Source organism: Bufo bufo, chromosome 1 (genome assembly GCF_905171765.1).
Source record: "Bufo bufo chromosome 1, aBufBuf1.1, whole genome shotgun sequence".
Taxonomy (NCBI): domain Eukaryota; kingdom Metazoa; phylum Chordata; class Amphibia; order Anura; family Bufonidae; genus Bufo; species Bufo bufo.
Window position 1 is genome coordinate 407264457 of NC_053389.1, and position 27657 is coordinate 407292113.

Here is a 27657-nt window from a genome sequence, read left to right on the forward strand (position 1 = left end):
TTCAGATGTGGCGATGCCTATTATGTTTATTTTTTATTGTTTATTTTAGATTTAAAGTTGGAAAAAGGAGTAATTATTATTTATTTTTTTACATCGTCACCTGTCCCATAGGCTGCAACAGAATATTGTTACAGTCTATGGCTATGATGGCTAACCTCCGGCACTCCAGCTGTGGTAAAACTACAACTCTCAAGATGTACACTTGCTTGGCTGTTCTCAGAACTCCATAGAAATAAATGGAGCATGGCTGTGCCTCAGCTAGCCATGACAGGCCTGGGAACCTTCTATTGTGGCAACAGATCGGAGCCCTGCGATTTCTCTGAGAGGACTGTGACTGGAGGACAGAGGGAGCCCCCTTCCTCAGCCTTAGCCCCCAGGTGCCACTGTCAAAGGTGACCGCGACATCTGTGAGGTTAGGAGGTTAGAAGGTTGGTCTGTAGGCCGCACACACATGACTATATTACAGTCTTGCAGAATATTTTGGGGCCCTAATGCACCTGTCTATACCTCTAATTTTATAAAGAACATTCTTCCCATCAGGTTCTATGTGAATTAGCCATAAAAAAAGAATCAGGACAGACTTTGCTTCTAGAATATCTGCACAATATGGTGTAGTGGGATGGCAGGAAACAGAACTGCATGACATCCTTAGGTTGATCAGCTGTGGTCCTCATAGGCTCCTTTATAAGCGACATTATTTACCTAGGCTAATGCTTGTAAAATATACCATGTTGATATGCCAATTTTAGACACTCCATTCAATTTACACAAACTGCAGGGTTTTAGTTACTAGGCCAATAGAAATCTGTAGCATTTCCATTCAAATCTGCCAACACAAGTTAAGAACTCATTTAAAAGTCCACCATAACCAATAACCTTGTTATAATAAAATGATGGCCAATACTACAGCATTTGCCATTTGTGACCTTAAAATGCGCAAGGTGGGATCATGAAAAGTCATGTGTTATAAATAACCTATGAGAAAGAAAAATGATTTAAAAACCAAAAAGAGACAGTAGCTGTCAGGTTAAATCCTCAGCACCCAGCAATGAATAACCAGCCCTGATACTGGTGAATAAAAAACCCATCTAAAGCAAGCCACTCAACTGCAGGAAGCCCGCAGTGACCCAGGCTCATATGTCATGTGTGGTTTGGTTATTGATAACCTGGGCAATGAGTGAGACATAAAAATTAGGAAGCCGCGTGACGCCTGTAATGAGGGAATAAAATAAAATTCATTTTGTGGTCTGCAGCCCTTACCTCCTGCTCACGCTGAAATATTACAACACGGCCCCCCTTGTCTCCTGTCGCCAGCAATTCTCCCGTGTTGTTGAATTCAACCGTCGAGATAATGTCAGCTATAAAAGAGAAAGACAAAGGAGTTTAGATGACTGAACGTTTCTGTCCATCCACCTGTCAAATAACATTTAAAAGGTCATATTAACATGCTAAACGTTTCTGAATAAACACTGTGGACCCTCAATGTTAAGATATAGTTTGAGTCTTCCATAGTTACATATTTAAAAAATATTGGGACATTATTTTTATTGGGGGCATTTTTTTTTTACTATTATGTGACAACAGGGCATGTAGTCACGACAGAGGAGGATAGCCCAATCCTGAACCCTTCCATTAATCAGAGTGGAGACATGCTAATAATGTGGTTATGACTGTGATTATATGACTACATACATTAACTATAAAAATCGTACACTCTCCTAAGGCACAGTGGGGCACAAACACCCTATGCAGCCTCAAAATCAAAATAAAAAAATCTAATAAAAGATCACAATTTTCTTAAAGGGGTCTCTCTGGTGGCCAGGACCCCTGGATATGAGCAGGGGTCTATCTGGTCTCTGTTACCCCTGGATATGAGCAGTGTGTAATGTGATGGAAAAATGAATCCAGCCAGCAAAGGAGACCATATGGACAATCACAATACATTAGTAAGTGCCTTGAATTATACAAGGCCACTTGCTGAAGTGAGACAACCCCTTTAAAAAGTCAGTAAGCACAGGAACAATGATATTTCATAAGTCCATAGTCTGGAGCTCATCCACACTATGATTTGAATATAGAGATGCAGCAATTGTTAGGGGGTTCTCTGAGATTTTAATACTGATGACCTAGGGCTGAGCGCGATACCAAGTACAGCCGCTATACAATGTACGGTGCTGTGCTGCGACATGAGAGAAGGCAGCGGTGCTCACAGGAGTGCTGGTGCCTTCTCAAAAAACTGATCGGGGGGGGGGGGGGGGGTGATATGGGGGTCTCGATCAGATACTGATGTATGATGTGATCTGCATAAAACGTCTGGAAAACCTCTTTAAACCTTTCAGCAGCAAACTTTAAATGTCCCCCACACCAGTTTACTGGCATAAAAAAATAAAAATTTAAATCCTGGTTGCTCGCAGCGTTTTTCTGTCCGCCATGGGGACGCATCCAAACGGAACGGAATGCATTTTGGTGCAATCTGTTTCGTTCAGTTCAGTTTTGTCCCCATTGACAATGAATGGATACAAAACTGAAGAGTTTATTCCGCTATTGAGATCCTATGACGGATCTCAATAGTGAAATTAAAAAGGCTAATGTGAAAGTAGCCTAACTTATTTTATGCCAGTTTTCTGGCAGCTAATGGCTCGCATAGATTTCAGGTTAGTTACGCGGACTGCCAGAGGTTGCGCCTACCATATGACGAGGCCTGCACCTAGTCAAAAATTCAGCGCAGCCTCCAGCAGCACACGACAATATCAGAGCTATGAGAAAATGAGGTGGACTTTAGCTCATAACAGGCAAAGATTTGAGGACATTTGGGAAAAATGGACTACATATCTGACACCAGAAAGAACAAGTTTGATGTTAAATGATTGTGTTTAATTGATTATCTGTCAAAGTTGAGTCAATATACCAAGAGGACTATACATAGACCATTTTCCAAAAGATTCACTAAAATGTTATCTTGACTGGTAACCTGTTTTTTTTCCTTTTCCTGTTCTTCCCTTTCCTTTCCCTTTCCCCCTCCCTCCTTCCCTACTCTTTCCATGTTTGTCATATTTTATTTGTTCTTGTATCAATGGCTTTATTTCTTTTGATATGGATATGTGCATATTATTTTTCAAAAATGTAAAGAAATGTTTTCATTTATTCATTTGGAGTGATGTAACTCCACAGTATGTATTTTTGAAAATACCTTTAAAATAAAAAAGTTTACATAGACTGGTGTAAAATGATGGTCTATGACTTTTTTGTATGTTAAATGTCTATTTAAAGGGGTTTTCCCAGATTTTGATACTGATGACCTATACACATACCACAGGTTAAAAAATTATAATTTATCACTAGAGAATCCAACTTTAATATAATGGTAAAAGAGCAGAAGATGCAAAGGAGGTTAGAAAAGTTTGAATAAAAAAAAGGAAGGACACTGTATTGAACGCAGCTTTTGTGAACAGCCAACATCTAAATCAAGAATTCACTATATACTAAAAACCCCACAGTAAAACAAAGTTGTTGCTCCTCCTCCAGTTAAAGCGGTTAATCGGTCCCACCTCTGGAACAGGCCCCCGAAAGAGAAGGGGAGAGCACGCCATGCGTGAGCGGTGCAATCTTTTTTTTACAGGAGGTTTGAAAACAGCCAATTGATCTGTTGTTGGTAGTATATCCTAGCGATGTGCCACCAGTGTCTCAGATGAGACAACTCCCTTATGAACAGGTTCACACAGTGCAGTCTTTTTTCGTAAGCTAGGAATGGAAGAAGTTATATCATTTTTTTCTATTTTGGGTCTAGAACCTGGGTCAAGTAAAAAAAAAAAGAGCCATGTTATTAAAAATCCCAGTAATAAGCCATAGCAGACTAGATATGACTATCTGGCTGGGGTCAAGTCTACTGGAGAACATGACACAGTCTACCTAAGAAACCAGGAATGTTAAATTTATTAGAAACTCGTGTTAGGCCTATTTCACATGAGGGCAATATGGGTGCATTTCTACACCCATGTTACAGTCCACTATCCTAATAACCCAAACAAGAACATTATAAGGACCTACGGTGCTGTTGGTTTGGTGATCAGTGAGGCCAGGATTGTAGGCGTACTACAGTCACAGACTTGTGAAAATGGCCTGCTCTGGACAGTCCTCATTTGTTGTATTGTAGACTGCTTGAAATCAGCGGGGGCTTTTCATGTAAAGCATTGATGTGTCATGCCCTCCAGAACAAGAGACGCTCTTTGTAGTCGCTCCTCCCTTTGGCTAAGAATTAATGGGAATCACCAAATCAGAACCTTCATCCAAGTCCAAATTCACTACAAAGTGCTTGAAATGGATTTACTAAAACTAGACAACCCCTTTAAAACAAACAGCAGTAGTGTTTGGAATTATTGAAGTACACCAAAGGGAAAAAAAAAAAGATTATGCAGGCTAATTATAAAAACTTGGCCAGTTCTGCACTAGAAAACTGCAATCCCCTTCAACAAATTCAATCACATTACTGCTTACACAGCTTTATCATAAGAGGCTTGTGGGAGCCAAAAGGTGTTTTTCACTTCCTTCCTAAAAGCAATCACAGCAGTAGCTGTCACTATACCCTTTAAATAGCACAGTCAAAAGGATAGGCAAATTATTTCTGATTAGCCTAATTGAGACTATTCCTTCATATACGTCAGAGGTTAACTCCTGGGCAATTAGTATCTTGATGAGCTTCACTACCATTTATAAATGGGAACAATGCTCTGTAGCCAAGCAGAAAAGAAGGATGGAGCTGACAACCAAAGAAAGTGCTGTATTAACTCCAATTTCCTGTGCACTTTACCTCAGCACAACTAGATGAGAAGAGTCATTTAGAGTAGGTGAAAAGATTCCAGACCTGGCCCCTGCATTTAATACAGCTGACATAGCTTGTAAATTGCTAGGCAAGGCTGAAGGTGAGAGAGCCAAGTCCATTATACAGTAAGAGGATGTGACCAAAAAAAGCCTTTACACAAACTGCAAGCAATATAACTCAAAATGGGAAAATATTACTTTATAGTATATATAGTTTCAAGGGTCCATGGACAAAATTTCACATACACAAATATTATGTGCCAACATATGGGTGTCCGGAGAGAGAAGAAATGCTTCAAGAGAGGAATATCTCTGTAATATATCATGAGTTGGGTAATGCTACAATTGTGTTCATCTCATGGGTTTATACAGGTAGACCTCTACTTGCTTCCACATAAAACTGGAGGCACACAGGGGTAATACGACTGTATACATGGCTTTAAGAGCATCTGTTAACATGATCGACTAAAGTAAACCAGGCATGCTTCTTGGTATGGTTGACCGTGCTGAGTGCATTGGTATCTGCATTGTAGTTTGTTAATGAATGAAGTGTTCGGAGCACTGAGGGGCTGGCCTAGCCTCTAAGAGCACAGCTTTACCTCCTCCTCTCCCCTGTTGCCACTCCCCTTCCTACATTGATTGACAAGGCCAGGCATCCTCACTGATGGCACTGGCAAGAGTACAGTAGACACATGCACAATTCAGATCTCAGAGCGGGTACAGTTCTGAAATCCAGCGAGCATAAAATCAGTGTATGCGTAGTTTGGATCTGTACTGCATATGTGCAAGATTTCAGGGCAAGGTGTAACGGTCGCGTACACACACACACAGGGGGGAGGGAAGTGACCACTGCGCTCCACCCTCACCCCTGGCCCTGCCTACTTGCCTCGCGAGTCCTAATGACAGGGGACAACTGGACGGCAATCCCTAACTTGGAATAAGTGCAGGGATGACAGACAGACAAACAACAGGACGTGAAAGCTACAAAGTACAAATGGAGCAAGCAGAGAATTGTCAGGAGAAGCCAGGGTCATAAATACCAGGAGAGACGTGAAGTACCAAAGGAGTCAGCAGAGGATTGTCAGGAGGAGGCCGGGGTCAGAATACCAAGAGAGCAGCAAAAGTACACAAGGAGCAGGCAGAGGATCGTCAGGAATTCAACAGGAGGTAAGTACGCCAGGAAAGACCAAATCACAGGTGGAACCTAAATTAACAGGCAACCTGTGGCCAGCAGGCTGCCTGTATTTATAGTGGGGAGTGAGGGTCATGTGACGTGGCCAGCGTCACATGACCGACAGACCAACCAGTCGAGCACCGAGTGATCAGCTCGGCGCTCAAGGCAGACTTAGGAGCAGGAAGCCACCCAGCTAGTAAAGCCGCCCTGGGAACGAGGTAAAACACAGATCCTCGTTCCCGAAGCTAAGCAGCAGGTGTGCGGCTAATAGGGGACCGAGTGTACCTTCGGAACCCCGTTACAGCAAGGTATGGAAACAAGGAAGATGACTAGCCATATCAAATCAGTATGTGCGGGTCAATGGCATAAGGGCAGAGCAGGAGGTGAAGCTGTGCACCGAGGGGCTAGGCAAGCCCCTTGGTGCTCAGAGCTCCTCTAACATAAAATCACACATTTCTCTACAACAACATCTCTGACGGCTGAGTGTCGTTACACTCAGCATTATCAACCATGCCAGGCAGCATGCCTGGTTTACCATGCTTACAGATGCGCTTTAAAAGTAAAGGTTGATATTTATGATCTTTATATCTGTATGTATGGTTGTGTGGTTATACATCACTGAGTAAGGGTCCTTTTAAACAGCCCAATGGGGGGGCCAAAACAAGTGCCAATCAACAATATAACAATCTGAGCAGCCCTGATTTAAAGGGCCTTTCACAGGTTGGGTTACAAAATCATTAGTAAGATCATTTATTCCCTATACAGATTGCAAATTTTCACCAACACATCCTCTGTTTACATGGGGAGATGTGCTGCTGACAGATGGTTTTTGTGGGGGCAAAGAATTGTGTTTGGGGTGGTGTTTAGACGATTGGCCAACCAAAGATTTACACAAATGTTTTTTCCCCAATCAGCCTGTTTAACAGTGCTTTAAGGCATCATGCACATTGCACAGCTGTACTACGAAGCCACAGGAACTCTGTGCTGCCATACAATAGCCTGTCAGGTGCCACATCTCTGAAATTCTACACTAGAAGCAATGCACTAGATTGCGTGCATTTTTTTAAAAGCTTTTTTGGGGACAGGGCAGGGATATTTCTGGTGACAAATTTTTGCAAAAAAAAAAAAGAATAGCAAAGAAAAATAAAGCATAAAAAGCAACAAGAAAAAGAAAAAGAAAAATTGATAGAAAGCAACATTTTTTTTCTAGAACAAAACACTCTAATGCGCCATGCACTGTAAAATGAAGAGATTTTTGGATCTGTATAAAATCAGAGCCTCTTTAAGGCACAGTGAGGCCCCATGCACTTTTACGGGAGTCCTACTGTAAGGCCCCTTTCACACGAGTGAGTTTTCCACGCGGGTGCAATACGTGACGTGAACGCATTGCACCCGCACTGAAATGGGTCTGTGTACATGTACACTTCTGCGTTGCGTGAAAAACACAGCATGTTCTATATTCTGCGTTTTTCCCGCAGCCCTGGCCCCATAGAAGTGAATGGGGCTTCAGTGAAAAACTCATTGCATCTGGAAGCAAGTGCTGATGTAGTGCGTTTTTCGCTGATAGTTGCTAAGAGATGTTGTTTGTAAACCTTCCGTTTTTTATCACGCGCTGTCATGCCCTGCTCAGACTATGTGCGGAGGTATGCCAGATTAAGCAGCACGCGTCTCGTCTTGTGTTTTGGAGTTGTGCTAGATCCGCCTCCCTTCAGGTGCACTGGGTGGGGTCGTTGGTTTAAATTACTCCTTCTCCCAGTGTTCCGTGCGGGTCATAGCTTCTGTCAGGCTGTGGAAGCAAGGAGTGAAGGATTGGCTTTTCCTGCTCTGATAAGATAAGTTGGTTTCTGATTTCTTTTGTTTGCTGTCTAGGCTGTTTAAGTGCCGTCTGTTCCCTCCTGGTGCTGAGGGAGCAGGCTGCCCCTTTTCCCCTTTCACCATCTCAGGGATTCTAGGGTATTCTCAGCCCAGGCACGAGGACACATTATTCCCACCTTCAGGGTCTAAATGTGGGCTTAGCAGAATAGGGAGAGCTGTAGGGATTTGCTAGGAGGCGACCTTATCCCCAGCTTCTCGCCTAGAAACTTGTTTGTTTTGTTATCTGTGTACATGATATCCTGTCCGCCGTGACACGCGCGTGAAAAACGCATCAAAACGCATTGCACCCACACGGAAAAAACTGAACAACTGAATGCAATCGCAGACAAAAATAACTGAACTTGGTTGCAAAATGGTGAGAGTTTTACTGAACGCACACGAACCTAAGGCCCCTTGCAGACGAGCGTGTCCAGATTAGGTCCGGATGCGTCCCGGTGCATTGCGGCAAACCCGCGCGAGTATGTACGCAATTGCAGTCAGTTTTAACTGCGATTGCGTTCCGTTGTTCAGTTTTTATCGCGCGGGTGCAATGCGTTTTGCACACGCGTGATAAAAAAAACTGAATGTGGTACCCAGACCCGAACTTCTTCACAGAAGTTCAGGTTTGGGTTCAAGGTTGTGTAGATTGTATTATTTTCCCTTATAACATGGTTATAAGGGAAAATAATAGCATTCTGAATACATAGTACAATAGGGCTGGAGGGGTTAAAAAAATATTAAAAATAATTTAACTCCCCTTAATCCACTTGTTCGCGCAGCCGGCATCTCTTCTGTCTTGTTGTGTGAGGAATAGTACCTTTGATGATGTCACTACGCTCATCACATGGTCCGTTACATGATCCATCACCATGATGGTGATGGATCATGTGACGGACCATGTGATGAACGTAGGGACGTCATCAAAGGTCCTATTCCTCACACAACAAGACCGGTAGAGATGCCGGCTGCGCGAACAAGTGGATTAAGGAGAGTTAAATTAAATTTTTATTTTTTTTAACCCCTCCAGCCCTATTGTACTATGCATTCTGTATTCAGAATGCTATTATTTTCCCTTATAACCATGTTATAAGGGAAAATAATAATGAGTGGGTCCACATCCCGATAGTCTGCTAGCAACCGTGCATGAAAATCGCACCGCATCTGCACTTGCTTGCGGATGCTTGCGATTTTCACGCAACCCCATTCATTTCTATGGGGCCTGCGTTATGTGAAAAAACGCACAAAGAGGAGCATGCTGCGATTTTCACGCAACGCACAAGTAGTGCGTGAAAATCACCGCTCATGTGCACAGCCCCATAGAAATGAATGGGTCCAGATTCAGTGCGGGTGCAATGCGTTCACCTCACGCATTGCACCCGCGCGGAAATCTCGCCCGTGAGAAAGGGGCCTAATCCGTCACTCTCGTGTGAAAGAGGCCTCAACAAAAAAAAAACGAATGGCAATTTTCTGTGATTGCCCTCTAATCTTAATACACTTCCATGTACTATACAGTAATGTTTTATAAACTGTATGCAAATTTGTACCACCCATCCTCTACTCGGCTGGATAAATAAATGGCTTTCAACGAAAACTATCTAAAAAAGGCCATTACGTTAAGGGTAAACAATTGTACTAGTTTTATGAATGAAAACTACGGAAAAAAAAATCCAACTTACCATTCTAGTTTCAGATTGAACAGTCAATGTAATTTTAGTTGAAAACCACCAAAACAGATGGAATAATAAACCCCATGCTGAACAGTAACAAAACATGGCATTGTGAATGGTGCTTTTATACAGTGTAATACATACGGTACAGAACTGAAAATTCAATAGTACAACAAAAAAGCTCTATCAGCAGACATAAAGGCAAATACAACAGTAATTCTACAAAATTAGTGTCATAAAATGGCTCTTTTGTATGGATAACATGATTGCTGTATAACAGAACTATTCCAGAAAGGAATAGAACTCTATTTTAAGAGAAATCCTGGTACGTTCTTGGTCACATGACAGTAATGGGAGTCTATTTTTAAGAACTTGTATCCTTTTTTTGTTTCAGGTTCTGCATCAAACAGTAAAAATGTGCCAGAATTCTGGGGTATAAAAACTGAGCCCAAAACACACTCATATGTCCTAAATGTATGTGTTTTGGTGTACTGGCATACTATATTTTTTGCTAAAACTGTATTTTTTGGCTTGTAAAAAAAACACCATGAAATTAATTTGTTTTGCAGACATTTTTTCTCACACAAATCATTAGCATTTTTTTCAGAATTTTTTCTATAGTGTATGAAAGGGTATGGGAAATAGCAGTGTTTGTAGAGCGTTTTATAATTTCCTAATTTCCAACATATAACATCTGGTCACTGCACATTTTGCTAAAAATCTAAAAAAAGGTCAACGAAAAATGCGCTGCTTTGAAAGAAAAAAAAAAGCGCAGAGTGAAACCGTCTTTAGACAGTTTAGTCTAGAAAACAGGGTTTGGCTTTTAATGGAGTTGTATAATATGCCAAACTAAAGGGGGTGTGAAAGAATTTAGAGGTCCCATTCGTCCGAACTTGTAAAGGAAAGATGACTTACCTGCTTCCCAATGCTGGCTCCCTGTTCCTTCTCCTCCAGGCCTGCGATGCTCCGTTGGGCTTCCTCGGTCAACATCTGGTTTGACATCGCTGCAGCCAATCACTGCCCATGGCAAAGACCAGATCACCTTGCATTATGTGACCATTTGTCATGACGTAAGGGGAGCTGGTTACCACCACAGCCTCTGATTGGCCATGGCAATGTCAAACATGATGTTGACATCGAGGGACACCCCCGAAGCATCAAAGGCCTGCAGGAGAATGAGAAGGGAGACTATGCTGGGAACCAGGTAAGTCATCTTTCCTTTACAGGTCTGGACCAAAGGGAGAGTTTGACAACCCACCACCACTCCAACTTATGCACAAACCCTTTAATGGAATCCACCTTTTTCTGTACAAAATATTGGTGTAAAGTGAACCAGCTAAGGCAAAAGGAATAAAAAAAGAAAAAGAAAAAAAAAAAAAGTGTCCAACAAGTCTAGATACACCAAAACACACCGGAACCGATTGCAGAATTTTGGCGCATGTCTTAGATCATATTTATTATGAGGACTTTAGACCATTTTCCAAGTGGGTGTGGCTTAATATAGGACACTATACCTAAGAGTAATAGGGGATATAAACTAAACAAAGTTATAGGCAAATGGCTATTTGCCGCATTTGTGTGAGGGGTGGCGGGGCTATACTGCTTATAAGCCACAGCCTCCTCCTCACCTTACCGGCGGCTCGTTTCTGCGTCACTTCCGGGCGCCTGTACGCACGTGAGTATACGGTCTTTGCCTCTCATTGGCATCGATGTCTACATCCCAGCGTTCACATCTTCCAGCGGTAAGATCGGGGCCTTGCGGCTTCATTTCTGGGCAGGGGGGAGGGATTGGCACCGACACACCGCACGTTGTTACCTGCACGTCTCGACGGGCGGCAGAGCTGGCTTCCATGTGTTCAGAGTCGCGCTATGCTGCCTTAGGTTGTCCCAGCATGCTATCTGCTGGTCGGCGGTGTTATTACAGCTTACATTTGCCTGTCATGTCTTGATACATTTTGGTTATGGTTGTGTAGTATTACAATGGTAAAAAGAAAAAAGGGGGGGGAAGGTGTGTTACAGAAAAAAAGAAAATAATAATAAATAAAAAGGGGTTAAAAATGATGAGGAGTGTTTTATATGTATATCCGGTATTGTTACATCATAGGACGGGGCAGTACATAGGCTATATTCAGTCCCATCAGGCTTATGTCTGGCTGCACAGGGACCTTGGTTGCATTGCTATTCCTGATTCATGAATGTAAGTGACTTACTGCGGTCTTTCGTCCTCTCAGTCTGGCCGGCGGTGTGTCGGCTCCTTTAGGTAAGGGAGCACCACCGCAGCGGAACGTTTCTGCCTGGCAGCATCAGCTCCGCACGCGGCAGTCTCTCAGGTTGCAGGAGTCAGCGCGACTCCGCTCTCGACACATTATAACAGTGATGGTGAACCTATTAGAGACTGAGTGCCCAAACTGCAACCCTACCACCCACTTATTTATCGCGAAGTGCCAACACTGCAATGGCAATGAATACCAATATAGTATGTCTTCCATGTAATTTCTCTATAATCGCCTGCCTATATTCACTGCGCTGCCTGTGCTGTTCATAGTGCGCCCGGCGCTGATGAATGGCAGGAAAAGTCTAAGGCATATTGGTACACCATAGACTTTTCCCAGGGCACGGGTGCCCACAGAGAGTGCTCTGAGTGCCGCCTCTGGCACCCGTGCCATAGGTTCGCCACCACTGCATTATAATGTATAGCACGGGCCGCCGTGCTCGTAGTGAGGCAGGGGTGCATGCAAGACTGTTTTGCTTCTGGTAGGCTCTTGATTCATCTGGTCTGCTGGAGCCTCCAGGCAGCAGGTGATAGTGGTTCAAAGAAAAAAAGAAAAAAATTGGGTGTGGGTTGAGAAAAAAAAAAAGTAGCAGTTTAATAAAAAAATAAAAAAAAGTAGCAGTTTAATAAAAAAAAAAAAAAAAAAAAAACGGCTCCCCACGCGGCAGACTCTCAGGTTGCAGGAGTCAGCGCGACTCCTCTCTCGGCACATTGTAATGTATAGCATGGGCTGCCGTGCTCGTAGTGAGGCGGGGTGCATGCAAGGCTGTTTTGCTTCTGGTAGGCTCTTGATTCATCTGGTCTGCTGCAGCCTCCAGGCAGCAGACGATAGTAGTAAAAAAAAAAAAAAAAAAAAAAAAAAGGGGGGGGGCAGTTTGAAGAAAAAAATTAAAAATAAAATACAATGGGACTCTTTAAGGTTCCGCAGCGTGTGTCGCAAGTTAATTGCCCATCATCTTCTCTAGCGGGGTCATCTCAAGCAGTGCATTACTTATCAATTATTAAGTCAATTGTCTACAGGTTGTTCTTTCATATATGCGTCCATTAGGTTTGTGGCTCCTTCTATCCACCAGATGCACAGCTTCGTACCAGCAGACACAGCAATTCTTAGTAGACACATTTAGCATCAAAGTCAAAGTAAGCTATTGTGCATCACGGGAGTAGATTTAAGACTAGGGGGTTGGTACAGTTGCTAATACTCTGTTTTTAACATGTTCAGCTACGTTCAGTCATTTCATCAGCAAGGTAGCAGTTGCCAGGTACAGTAGCATTGTGGGTGCGTACTCACATTCCACTTACAAAGTTGGTTATGGCAAGTCTGTCTGTCGGACAGGTCTCTCACGTGTCTATTATATCCTCGGTTAGGCTCTAGCCTGTCACGGCCACAGACTCTATGAAAAAAAAAAACTTAAGTCCTGTCATGACCACAGAATATGGTCCTACACTGTATGCCTCGTCCACTCATGTCTCAGTCTACACTCGTTCGGGGCTTGCAAGGCTACTTAGGTCACATTCTATTCTGCTATGTATACATCTTCCCATATTCAGTCACTTCGGTGAAGGGGTGCTCCGCATGCTGGACGGCATCTCGTGTGCTGGTACGGCGGTTCTTGGCACATCGGTGGTCCGTGATACTGGTGAATGGCACAAACTGGTGTTGGGTATTTATCTTCTGCATTAATCATGTTGTGTTTTAGTAGGATGTCTCAAGAATCATTGATGGGCGATACATCATCATCCCGTGGGAGCGTGGTGTCACATTCCGCAAGAGACTCCACACCATCATTAAGGTCATCGACTGTGCCCAAGTTGATGGCAGAGTTATCCAAAAAAGGCATTCCATTTCCAGCTTCTGCAAGGAAGGAGTAACTGTTCCGTCTTCTGTCTTCAGTTCTGGAGGTCCAAAATCCGCAGGTGGTGTCCATGGACACTATTCAGACCTCGCTTACGCAACTGCACGCGGCCATCAACTCCATGGCGTCATCAATGTTGAACTTTCAGGCCAGGCTATAGTCGGTCGAGGCAGGCGATACAGCTGCCCGTTTGGTGTGCCAAAGTCCGGCAGGTTCTTCTAGCCTCCAGGCTAGTGGACCTTTGATGACGTCACTACGCTCATCACATGATCCATCACCATGGTGATGGACCATGTGATGAACGCAGTGACGTCATCAAAGGTCCTATTGCTCACAGTTAAAGACAGAAGAGATGCCGGCTGCGCGAACAAGTGGATTAAGGTGAGTTAAAAAATGTTTTATCCCCTCCAGCCCTATTGTACTATGCATTCTGTATTCAGAATGCTATTATTTTCCCTTATAACCATGTTATAAGGGGAAATAATACAATCTACACTACAATTAACCCAAACCTGAACTTCTGTAAAGAAGTTCGGGTCTGGGTACCACAGTCGGTTTTTTATCACGCGCGTGTAAAACACCTTGCACCCGCGCGATAAAAACTGAACATCGGAACGCAATCGCAGTCAAAACTGACTGCAATTGCGTACCTACTCGTGCGGGTTTGCCGCAATGTACCGGGACGCATCCGGACCTAATCCGGACACGCCCGTGTGAAAGAGGCCTAACACTATTGTCCTGAGCTATGTTTGTTATTTTTGACCCCTTTAGCCTACCCTCCGTACAGCAGTCTCGGCATACCCCTACTGCTTAGCATAGCAGGTAGGTAGGTAGGTGTACTTATCTTGAGCCAACCCGAATACAAGTTATAGGCAAATGGCTATTTGCCGCATTTGTGTGATAGTAGGTAGGTAGGCGTACTTATCTTGAGCCGACCCGAATACAAATAATAATAAACTAGACAGTTTAAGTGTATGTTCACCTGGCCAAAATCTGCCACTGATTCAGCAGCGGAAAACAGGCATTTTCAGCTGCTAAATATACAACCAAAACTCACCAACAGTTTTGTCAATTACTTTATTGTTAAAAAGACTCCACCTGGTGCACACAGGGTAAAACAGTAGAGGTTTTTTCAGTAACAGATTTGAAAAACGCTTGAGAAGTGACATTTGACTTCTTGGAAGCAGATTTTATTGTGAATTTCATAGAAGTCAACGGGGAAGCTGGAAAACCTGAACCCAAAACTCTTCTAAAACTCTTGTAAAAATCCTTTTAAGGCCTCCACCAAATAAAAAACCGACCTGTTTTCAGCTAGTGATCTGCTACCGATTTTGCCATGTGAACTTCACCTCAAGGTGCGCCAGATTTATCATTCAGCATCTGTCACTGTGATAAATCTGGCATGTTTCTCTAGTGCCTATTTCAAAGGGGTTGTGCAGCCAGTACATATTGATGACCTGTCTCCAGAATAGGCCATCAATATCTGATTGTTGGGGGTCCGACTCCCGGCACTCCCGACGATTAGCTGTTAGAAGATTACACTGCGCATCAGAAGCTCCCCACTACTGAGCCCAGAATAGTGAAGGAAATGAATAAATGACAAATTATACTAAATCATTTCCAATAAAACTACATATCTGCTCAGCTCTTCCAGATCTATAAAATGCTGACTGCAGATTGTTCTGCATTTTCAAGGTTCTCTTTAATGGCTTCAGTAATTCCTTTGATTTAATTTTCCCCACTGAAGAAAGATGGAAAGCACACACTTTTCTCCAGAATTGAATGACATCTGCACATTTGAACACTGCTCTCCCTTTTAAGACACTACAGCCCATTCAAACAATGGCAGGTTCCACATGAAGATGCCTAAAAATCCTGGTTCTCAGGGCAAATAAATCCTAGTTTACCAATTAAGCAGCGATTACAATGGTTAGAGGAACATATTGCTGATCTGTATGTAGTGGTGACATTCCAATCTGCAGGATGGCAAGCAGGCTTTGTAATGCAAATGATACAGCTCTCTGCGGGAATGGTTTATCAGCAAGCAAAGAATATTATATGACTGCTGTTAAAATGGAATCCATGCCTGTCTGAAATGACTATTGCAGCTTAAAATTTATTTTCATCATTTGAAATTTAGACACTAAGAGTTTTATTTAGTGTACTGTTTCAAGCTCTTTTTCTACTAAAACCTAATGATGGCTGGCACTTGGAAGAAGTAACATTACAGATGGACTGCAAAAAAGGAGAAAGAGGTGAAAATTTGCTAATGAAAGCAAGGGGATTCCGATTATGAAATCGTAGTGACAAAGAACTGAAATTGGTTTTTCACAAATTTAGGTAGCATCTTCTCTATTCATGCATTTTTCACACGTTTCTAAATACTATAGAGAAGTCGATAGGAAAAAACGAAAGACGCCACGCCTTACAGCATGCTGCATTTACATAAGCAAAGATGCTAGTGACTCCATAAAAATACCAAAGGTGAAGAAAAATATCGCAAACATGCACTGTTTATATTGTGTTTGATATTTTATGTTTACATGGGTTGAGAATCAGTAAAATACTCGGGTATGAACCCTAGTACAACCACTAATAACTATTTGTAAATCAAGGATCATCCGGCAAACCAATAATTGCTTGTTTGTCCGGTGACTGCATCTTTTATGCAGAACCACCAAATCCTTGATTCCTAGAAACTGCATGGGGATGAATGATCGTAGTGACCATCATTCATTCCCATACAGCTCAGCTCCCAACAGAGTTTCAGTAACCCAGCACAAGCACTAGCTGTACTTCCGGCTCTGTTCTCTGTGTTAGTTCCAGCACCAGCAGATGCAGCATGTCCAACCCCCACCAATCTGATATTGATGACCTATCCTAAGGGCCATTTAATCACAAGGTGGACATATCCTTTCTCCCAAATATCCAATAGCTATAATTACGATTGGCAAATCCATTATTGAAACTTCTTACTCTGTAAAAGAAGCGAAAAATTCCCCTAGAAAACAAAAACTCATTCGGTTTTGCTCTCCTCTATTTCTGAGAGGTGATTTACTTCTGTTGCCTCTTACTGGAGCACTCACACAGGCATCACCTCAACAGGTCCCATGTTGCCCACTATGATCATACCCTATTTATACTCAACTCCCCAAACTGAATGTTCAGCTGTGCCCGCAACATCTGACTATTTGTAACTGATGACGTATCCTCCTGTGAGCGCCACAGCCCTCTTGCTGCTTACCCTAGGCCAGTGACGTCACAACCATCGGTCACGTGGTCTGGGCACAACTCTGCCCCATTCAAGTGAACCTTATCAGTTACAGATAGTTGGATAACCCCTATAACTGAAAACTGAGCTCAGACCCAATTTTCAGGTTTTGCTTACAGTATAACATAATCAAACCACTGGCAGTCCAAGGCTTTGAAGCAACACAAGCCACCCAGGAGCCCGTGTATGAAATTGTTCTTTTGCAGTCCTGAGCCAGAGTATTGGAGTCTTCCGACCTAGCTGTGCCTCACCTCTGGAATACCAAACTGTAAGGGCAAGTTTTAGTCCCCAATGTCCTACTTCAAAGGCCTCATTTTGTGTTGCTGCCAGGAACTATTATTTAAGAGAAAACTAACAGAATGCCTGCTTTCAATGTGCACATATAGATGACACACGGAGCAACAGGACATATATATATATATATATATATATATATATATACCCTGGATAATGAGTACCCAGTTGGGAGGGGGGAGGTAGCAAGCCATTTCCCCTTTGGAGGATATTTAAGTACAGGACAAGGCCAGTAAAATTAATGTTTGCCTTAAGTGAAGGAAAGTCTAGCTACAAGTCTGCTTAAAAGCAACACAAAAAGTGCAGCTGGTCATAAAGGGCCTGATACTAAAACGAGACTTGGTTTTGAAAATTCAGGTCTACATGTATTCGGAAGGCAATATAGTATGAGGTTTGACTCTACTGTCAGAATTTACTAATGTAGTAACTCATCATTTTGAGACTGGCAAGGAAACAGAAATGTCCACAATGATAAACTGGTGTAAAATGCACATAGTTCACATGGGACCAACGTTACATCATCTGTAATGAGATAGTTTACCATTCATATAAAACAAGGCCAGTTGTTATTGAACAGATTTCTATCCCTTAACAACTTACGGGCAGCAAGGTGCTTTCAGATGGGTGATTTTCTCACTTTGGCATTTTAAATCTGTCAGAAATAAGTATTTTCCATCTGCTGCTGCCGTCCACCAAATGGCATGAATAAGAAACAAATGTAGCGTGAAAAGGTTTACACGGTGCACAGTATAGTTTTACTATGTGCAGACTGGCTTATTTACCAGCTGCAGAGGGAAAAATCCACTACTTCATTAGAGGTCATGATGATGATGTCTATTCTACATCATGCACTTTGTCCCTGCAACAAATATAGCATCTGAAAAGTGATTATTAAACTAGAACTGCATGGAATCATTCATTCCTGCAGTGGAGATAAATTATACATTTCATGCAGTTGAAATGCTGAAAGAGCAAAAAATGGGCAAGTGTAAGGATTGGAACATAAGGATCCAACCAACTTTGACGGCTAGATGATGACTGGATCAAAGCATCTCCAAAATGGCTCTTCTTGTGGGGTGTTCACTGGTATGAAGTGTTTAGCACCTAGCAGAGGTCCAAAGAAGGACGACCGGTGAACCAGCAACTGGGTCATGGGCACCCATGTTTTTTTTTTTTCTCCCACATGGATAATTTAAAGTTTAGCCTGCTTGGTCCGATACCACAAAAGATCTGCTGAAGCACAAAATTTACTGAAAGAAGAAAAAAATTAAATAAATCACTGCTGCTTATGATCGAAAGGTGTTAGAACACGGTCCATAGGCCACAGCCTGGATGCCCATTCTGAACACTGTCTACCACCAAAGACACCAACAATGGGCAAATAAGCATTAGTACTGGACCTCTGGAAAAGAGATGGCACCAGGATGTAGTGAGACAGCAAATTGGGGGAGGAACTGTGATACTCTGGGCAATGTTTTGATGGAAACCGCTGGATCCGGGAATTTATCTAACATTGTTACAAAGTACAACCCATCAAGGCAACGTTATTTCCTAACGGCAGATCCCCTTTCAGCAGGATGTGGAATGCCACAGCAAAAGTGCCGAATGAATCGTTTGAGGAACATGACAGAGTTCAAGGTGATGACCTCTACAGTCCCCAGATCTCAATTCAATCAAGTATTTGTGGGATGTGCTAGAAAAACAAGTACAATCCATTAAGGCTCCATCTCACAACTTACAGGATCCCCCTGCCAACATCCTGGTGCCATATACCACAGGACACCTTCAGGTCTTGTAGAGATCATGCCTTGACAGGCAAGAGCTGTTCTGCTGCCACAGTGCCTCGCAACGACCTGCATATTATTTGGGAGGGGGTTTTAAGGTTTTTACACATGTATATATATCTATATTTATCTATTTCAATATATACACATACACAACAATTTCTTGTTTTAGTATAAGAAAATAATATATATGATGAGCGGCAGGGGCAATATTCGAATTCGCAATATTTCAAATTTTTTGGGCAAATATTCGTCATAAATTTTCAAATTCCCCATTATTTTCTTGATTGCGAAAATCAGCAATGTAATATAGGTCACTTTTGCTACATTTTTCAAGCTGGTAGAAGTTTCCTGAGACTAGAGAAAATGGTTGGCATGGCAGAACATTACAATAGCTTTTCATGCAGATAGAGTGCTCCAATATATTCGCTATTGTGCAAATCGGCAATTAAGGATGAGAATATTTTGGCGCAATACGTGAAACATTTTAGCAGGTCTGACTACATATTACTAATTGGTGCACTATCTATTGTTGTGACATCACAGCACTATGTATGTCTGTAGCATGTATGTATGGACAGCAGAGCCTTTCACACTACCTAACACTGCACCAGCTACACTATATCACTATCTAACCTACACTGACTATCTCCCACTAACTATCTGTAATACATATATATATATATATATATATATATATATATATATATATATATATACACATACACTGCTCAAAAAATAAAGGGAACACAAAAATAACACATCCTAGATCTGAGTTAATTAAATATTGGTCTGAAATACTTTGTTCTTTACATAGTTGAATGTGCTGACAACAAAATCACACAAAAATTAAAAATGGAAATCAAATTTTTCAACCCATGGAGGTCTGGATTTGGAGTCACACTCAAAATTAAAGTGGAAAAACACACTACAGGCTGATCCAACTTTGATGTAATGTCCTTAAAACAAGTCAAAATGAGGCTCAGTAGTGTGTGTGGCCTCCACGTGCCTGTATGACCTCCCTACAATGCCTGTGCATGCTCCTGATGAGGTGGCGGACGGTCTCCTGAGGGATCTCCTCCCAGACCTGGACTAAAGCATCTGCCAACTCATGGACAGTCTGTGGTGCAACGGGACGTTGGTGGATAGAGCGAGACATGATGTCCCAGATGTGCTCAATTGGATTCAGGTCCGGGGAACGGGCGGGCCAGTCCATAGCATCAATGCCTTCGTCTTGCAGGAACTGCTGACACACTGCAGCCACATGAGGTCTAGCATTGTCTTGCATTAGGAGGAACCCAGGGCCAACCGCACCAGCATATGGTCTCACAAGGGGTCTGAGGATCTCATCTCGGTACCTAATGGCAGTCAGGCTACCTCTGGCGAGCACATGGAGGGCTGTGCGGCCCTCCAAAGAAATGCCACTTCACACCATTACTGACCCAATGCCAAACCAGTCATGCTGGAGGATGTTGCAGGCAGCAGAACGTTCTCCACGGCATCTCCAGACTCTGTCACGTCTGTCACATGTGCTCAGTGTGACCCTGCTTTCATCTGTGAAGAGCACAGGGCGCCAGTGGCGAATTTGCCAATCTTGGTGTTCTCTGGCAAATGCCAAACGTCCTGCACGGTGTTGGGCTGCAAGCACAACCCCCACCTGTGGACATCGGGCCCTCATATCACCCTCATGGAGTCTGTTTCTGACCGTTTGAGCAGACACATGCACATTTGTGGCCTGCTGGAGGTCATTTTGCAGGGCTCTGGCAGTGCTCCTCCTGTTCCTCCTTGCACAAAGGCAGAGGTAGCGGTCCTGCTGCTGGGTTGTTGCCCTCCTACGGCCTCCTCCTGTACTGGCCTGTCTCCTGGTATCGCCTCCATGCTCTGGACACTACGCTGACAGACACAGCAAACCTTCTTGCCACAGCTCGCATTGATGTGCCATCCTGGATAAGCTGCACTACCTGAGCCACTTGTGTGGGTTGTAGACTCTGTCTCAGGCTACCACTAGAGTGAAAGCACCGCCAGCATTCAAAAGTGACCAAAACATCAGCCAGGAAGCATAGGAACTGAGAAGTGGACTCTGGTCACCACCTGCAGAACCATTCCTTTATTGGGGGTGTCTTGCTAATTGCCTATAATTTCCACCTGTTGTCTATCCCATTTGCACAACAGCATGTGAAATTGATTGTCATTCAGTGTTGCTTCCTAAGTGGACAGTTTGATTTCACAGAAGTGTGATTGACTTGGAGTTACATTGTGTTGTTTAAGTGTTCCCTTTATTTTTTTGAGCAGTGTATATATATATATATATACTAACTATCTAATGTAATTAAACAGTAAAGCACAGAGCACAGCAATGACACTGCTGTCTCTTTCAGAACTCCATAAAACTACAGAAAATGGCTGCTGGGGAGGTTCTTATATAGTAAGGGGTAGGCAACGTTCCTATTGGTTGCTAGGGATGTTGCTAAGCTCAGACAAAGACATTGCAGCCTTTTCATTGGCCCACAAGCAAGAAGCAGGGAGGGCTCATGGGTTCAGATGAAAGAAAATCTAGAAAATTTGCGAATACGAATATATAGCACTATATTCTAAATCTTCACGAAATCTCGAAGTGGCGAAAATCACGATTAAAATTCACGATTCGAATATTCGCGTCCACCACCATTTATAACAAGTCATTGTGCATAAACAGAAGTACTATAGTATGTGATGATACAGACTGGCTGAGTGTATGGGGTTTAAAACTTCCTGTGGTGTCCTTCACCTTCTGTTCAACGTAGATATTGCAGGGGCTGCCTTACTAATATTATATTGTCAGAACCTGGGACCACTAGAGATCCCTGTGGTGGGCCACTACAACCCTGATTAATCACAGTATACAGCACAGTTCCAACTGTCCAGTATCTAAGGGCTCATGAGTTCCAACATGGCGGATGACCCACTTGATGGTGTACTCCCACGGGACCCATGTTTGGATGATATACAGACCAGCTTTGGTGCTGGATTAATGGGCACTGGAACAGCGTCTTAGTAGAAAATAGTATTAATGCCCTAATACAATATAATCCAGTTATGATGTACACAAGATCTTTAGTTCCTGTGGTAATTGTCAATCAAAACTGACAGAGCTATACATCTTTAAAATGGACTCCGATGAGGCAAATGGCTAAATTCCCTGAAATAACGAATATTTCTATATAACCATGACACCACTTCTATTTCTGCTGAGAAAATCTGACAAGAACAGAAATGTTTATTTTCATCCAATCATCTCAAGAGAGTCTTAACCCCTGTATTGCTGGAGGGCCTGGCAGCAACCAGAGCAGAGAAGTGAGGCCTGCCTGTGGAGCGCAGCGCAATTTCTGGTGTTGCCATAGTGACCAGGCTCTCTGAGGATCTGGCTTCACCACGCTTCTCAAAGTGTGTCAATGGCATTCTTTGATGAATAAATTGAAAATCAGCTTTCAGTTCCTTGCACCAGACACACTGGAGCAGATTCAACAACACGGTCGTCAAGTAGGAGTTTAGCACCATGTAAAAACCGTGAAAAACTTGTGCACCGCCTGTAACCTATTCCTTTAAAATGTCACACAACTCATGATATCGGTCTAATACTAGAGCCAAGTTGGCGGCTTCTTTACCATACGGTCAGGCTTCCTAATGGAGTTTTGGAGATAACCATAAGAAAGAGAGAAAGTGTAAAGGACAGGAACACCTTCTTGTTTTCAGTCCTGGCCATTACAGACATCTACTGACCGTGACCATGCATGTGCAGCTACCTCCGGGAATCTGCAATCCCTATTTTAAATCCCACGTACAAGCATTTGTCTTACGGCATAACTAGTCTAGTCTAAGCACGGTAGCCTGAACCATGGTAAACTAGAGCTGCCGACGTTAACTGTAAGCATAATCAGTTATGGTCTCAGTATTAGGAACAGATTTGTGATTTTTGGAAACTCATTTGATGCCAGATTAATGTTACCTGTAGTACACATGCAAAAAAAAAACTTGGAAGATGGAATTTCCTGAATACAAGAATCAAAAAGACATCACTACCAGTGCGACAGCCTTCTCACTGCTTACCTTAGGTTAGTGGGGTCACACCCATTGGTCACATGGCATAGGCACAACGGGGTTGAGCTGTGTCTAGGCCACGTGACCGATTGTCATGACGTCACTGGCCTCGGGAAGCAGTGAGAAGGCCATGACATTTACAGGAACGCCGGGGTCTTCTCAAACAACTGAACAACAGGGGTCCTGAGTGTCGGACCTCTACTGATGAGATGCTGAGGACTTATCCAGAGGACAGTTTTAAAGAGTCGGATAACCCCTTTAAGGGACTATGGCTGCAAGAACAGACTACACAAAGTTTGCTTGTCTGTTACTATAGAGATGCAAAGCCTGCATAGGGAACGAGGAGAAAAATGGTAAGAAAATAGTTCTAAAAATGCCATACTGCATTCTAAATAAAATAAACAAAAGCCACCGACACACACAAAAAAAGAGAAAAAAGCAACAAACACTGTAGACTTCTGAAAACTTTGATAAGGACTCAGTTTAGGAAATCCTGCAATAAACAAAGGACAGAATAGTAGTCTTCAATAAAATCTGAGGCGGATGTAATATCATATATTTTCTACAGACCCCCAAGGGTGGCTGGAGCTATGGGGGTAATCATACTTGCCTAATCCCCACCACTGGATTCCAGTTCCATCACTGCCTCGCCGACTTCGCAGGTCCCACAGCAGCCAGTCACATATCACCCATGCATCAAGTCACTGGGTCATGTGATGCATGGGTAACAGTGACAAAGTCTTTGGCGGTCACGTGACCCACATCAAACCAGATGTTAACACAGGGGTTGACGGTACCTGGAAAATCGGCAGTTCAGAGATGAAGTTAGAACCCAGCGGGAAGGGGGGGGGGGGGGATTAGATAAGTAGGATTACCTAGGCGTAAGCTCAGGAGAGGCAAGTCTGATAGTGTCGTTTCCCATCTGCAGAAGCCACTTTGCCATTGGTAGATGGGCCCAACATAATTCTGCACAAAGAGCTTAAAATTTTCATGTACAGTAAGTGTACCAATAATGCAATTCAGATTTATCCATGCTTCCAGTGTCTGCATGCGTCTCTACACATGGAGCAGTTTGCTGCTGCATATACGTGTTAGGGGGTCATTTATCAAACTGGTGTAAAGTAGAACTTGCCCACAGCAACCAGAATCCTCCTCTCATTTTCCAAAGGAGCTGTCCAAAATGAAAGAAGGAATCTGATTGGTTGCTGTGGGCAACTAAGCCAGTTCTACTTTGCACCAGTTAGATAAATGACCCTCGTAGTATTTTGCTTTTGCATGCCAGCATGTTCCTGTACTCCATTTCATATTGTTTGGAGGTGCTGGTCTTACCTTGTATTTTCTAAGTATGATTACTACCACGGGTCTAGCCATGCTGGGAGTCTGTAGAAAAGGTCGCCAGGAGTGAACGACCGCAATAGGGTCCGCATCCGTTCAGCAAATTTGCTGAACATGTGCGGATCCATTCATTTTCAATGGGGCCGGAATGTGCTGTCCGCATCCGCATTTGCGGATCTGCACTTCCGTTCCACAAAAAAATAGAACATGTCCTACTCTTGTCATGATGCCATGATGTGCGGTCCGCAAAATGCGAAACGCACATTGCCGGTGTCCGTGTTTTGCAGATTGGCAAAACACATAAGGACGTGTGAATGGACCCAAGGGTGCAGACACAGTTTTTATCTTAGTGTTTCTCCGGCTTTTTCTTTTTTTTTTTAACACCATGAAATCCATGCCAGAAAAAAATATATATATACTTGTGGGGCATTTTATATTTTACTATTGCCCAATGTGTAACAACTGGATGCAGTGTTTTTCAATGCAAAGCAGTATTTAAAAAAAAAAAAAAAAAAGTCGCTGACACCACCCTAATGCTGGGGGAGGGGGGCCATACTGTATTATGCAACCAGCCAGAAGGCAAATAAAAAGATGGGCATATAATAAAATTGAGATTCTACTCAATGTAGAGACCCAGAGGAGTCATACAGAAGGAAACAGTGGGTAATGTTCAGCTAATGAGCAAGGAACTACTGAGATTTCTACACATATTATCTCAACCACTCTACAGATGGAGTCAATTCCAGTGGTAAATGATAGACATTAAAAGACCATTTGCAATTTTCCATCCATTTTTCATTGCTCTAATGCATAGAAAATCTAAACAATGAAGCAACTTTGCAAATCTCCTACCATTTTGTGCATACGGTTCCTACAGTACCTCCATAAGGAGATTTTGTATTCCCCAGCACAGTCATGAATAACTCACCACCCTCTTTTCTGACCAATAGTGCAGATGGAGCAGAGTAAGGCCTCATTCACACATACGTGGACCACGGTCCGTGAAAACTCAGCCTGCCGTCCTGCTGAGTGCACGGCGTCATTGGTTGCTATGGCGCCGTGCCACTGTACAGTAATACACTGGTATAGATCATACGAGTGTATTACTGTACAGCGGCATGAAGCGCACAAACCAGCAGGACGGGTTTTCACGGACTGTGGTCCACGTATGTGTGAATGAGGCCTTAAGGGGGTTCAGAACTGATACCCTTATTTTCACCTAGGCAGCCCCCCCGAGGCTAGTATTGGAGCATCTCATGCTCCGATGCACTCCCTTGCCCTGCGCTAAATCGCGCAGCGCACAGGCTCTTTCGTTTTCAATAACAGTTTTACTGGCTAGGGCAGCACTAAATCCCGCCCATCAGTGCCGGTGACGTCACCGGGCTTCCTGGCAGCCCCATGGAGAGCCCCTGTAAGTCACCGGATCTCCAAAAAAAGGCCTTTGCCCTGAATTTAGCGCAGGGCAAAGGAGAGCATCGGAGCATAAACTGCTTCGATGCTCATGTCAGGGGGGCTGCCTGGGTGAAAATGGAGGTATGTCCGGGTTCAGCTCTGAACCTGGACAACCCCTTTAAGGTCCATTTACATGAACTGACAATCAGGCCAATTATCGGGGTTTGTAGAAACGCTCGTTTCCAATAATCGGCCTGTGTAAAAGATGTTGGTGATCACCCGATGAACTAGCAAACACTCGTACATCAGGCCATAGTGTCTTTAAGCCAGGGCCTAAAATCATTGCTCCTGTGTAACAGAAATGCCCAGGTACATTGATTTTCTATGGGGACGACCAATCACATTTGTCGGCTGATCGGATCTTTTGGGCATAAAATAACTCACTGATTGGCAGCGCATCTCCTTTTATATACATGGAAGGTGCAGCAGCCAATATGTACACCAATTGTGGATGAATGATCGCACTAACAATCATTTACGCTCCTTTCAGTCAGTGTGACAGGCCAATTAACCTGTTAGATCATTGATCAGTGCTCATTTCAGGCTGTCATCCGGCCCGTGTTAAAGGACCCTAACATATGACTGCAGGATCAGACTACAGGTCCTAGGAGGGTGATAGGAGTCATGGCCATGTACCAGGGATTTAGAAGTGATACACCTCTAAGGTGAGAGCCATGTTCTAATGCTGCTATGTATAGGAGATGCCATTAATAACGCCCTTTACTATGTAGTCTATAGCTTGATTAAATTGATTGGAAAATACTATTCCCAACACTATGTGCAGTTGGAAGCCAAAATGGAGCGACACATAAAAATTACACAATATTGATCCACATTGATTGCTTTCTTCCACTTAAAGGAATAAGCGAGATAAACAGTTCTGGACCATTACGCGCGGCGAGAGCAGCCAACTACAACCATGAAATCTTTCTCCTGAGCACTAAGCGAAGCCTTCACCGAGAGAAATATGGATCTACAGTAAAATATATAGCACAAATTATCCTCTAGTTATGCTTTAGCAGCACATTGAGAACCACTTACAAAACACAGAAAACAGAACAATTTGTCATATACTGAAGACGTTCATGCTGGCGTTAAGTGGCACAATAATAGAGGATACGTACGTCACGAGGAAAGAGGGGGTCCTATGTCTCCTTGTGATATCAATGAGGAAATGCTATACCTTCTTAATATTGCATTGATTTACCCATGCTAGACAAAATCTGCTTAATATGCAATTGAAGACTTTTTCACAGCGGACATGGGAGGACGCATGTCTACGTATCACACGATTGCATTAACAGTGGTCCCAAAGCCGCTGCTCCTCCTCACTTTACAGCTGTAGTGAAATAAGTGTGAATGAAGCTGATGTTGTGCTTCCTCACTGCCGCTCAATTCAAAGTCATTGTAGTGATCAGGCGGTATACAGTACTGAAGAATAGTCATTCCTATTCAGTTCTCCCTCCTTTCACTCCCCTTAAAGGGGTTATCCTGGAAAAGATAATGATGACTCCGAATAAGTCCCAGCATCCCTGCTGATCAGCTGTTTCAGGCAGCTGCTGCGCTCAGCGGTCCTGTGGTGAGCGATGCAGGCCCCCAGCAGCTTTCCAAGGACAGCGCCGTACATTGTATAGTGGCAGTGCTTGGTATTGCAGCTTGAATGGTGCTGAGCTGCAATTAGGCTATGTGACAGATGTACAGTGATGTAACTGGCCAAGAAGAAGCTGCGGCGCTAAAGGCCTCTTAACAGCTGATCGGCAGGGGTCCCGAGTATCGCGCACCCCACCCCCACCCCACACGTGCTAC

General features: G+C 43.3%; 1 protein-coding gene across 3 annotated transcripts in view; it reads right to left on the reverse strand.

The window, feature by feature from the left end:
* The window catches only part of PPP2R2B (protein phosphatase 2 regulatory subunit Bbeta), a 421403-nt gene that overhangs the window by 80484 nt on the left and 313262 nt on the right, over positions 1 to 27657 (reverse strand). For all 3 annotated transcript variants that reach the window (XM_040406218.1, XM_040406236.1, XM_040406226.1), the window contains exon 2: positions 1261 to 1358. In XM_040406218.1, the coding sequence (XP_040262152.1) occupies positions 1261 to 1358 (98 nt within the window). The remainder of the gene's footprint in view (positions 1 to 1260; positions 1359 to 27657) is intronic.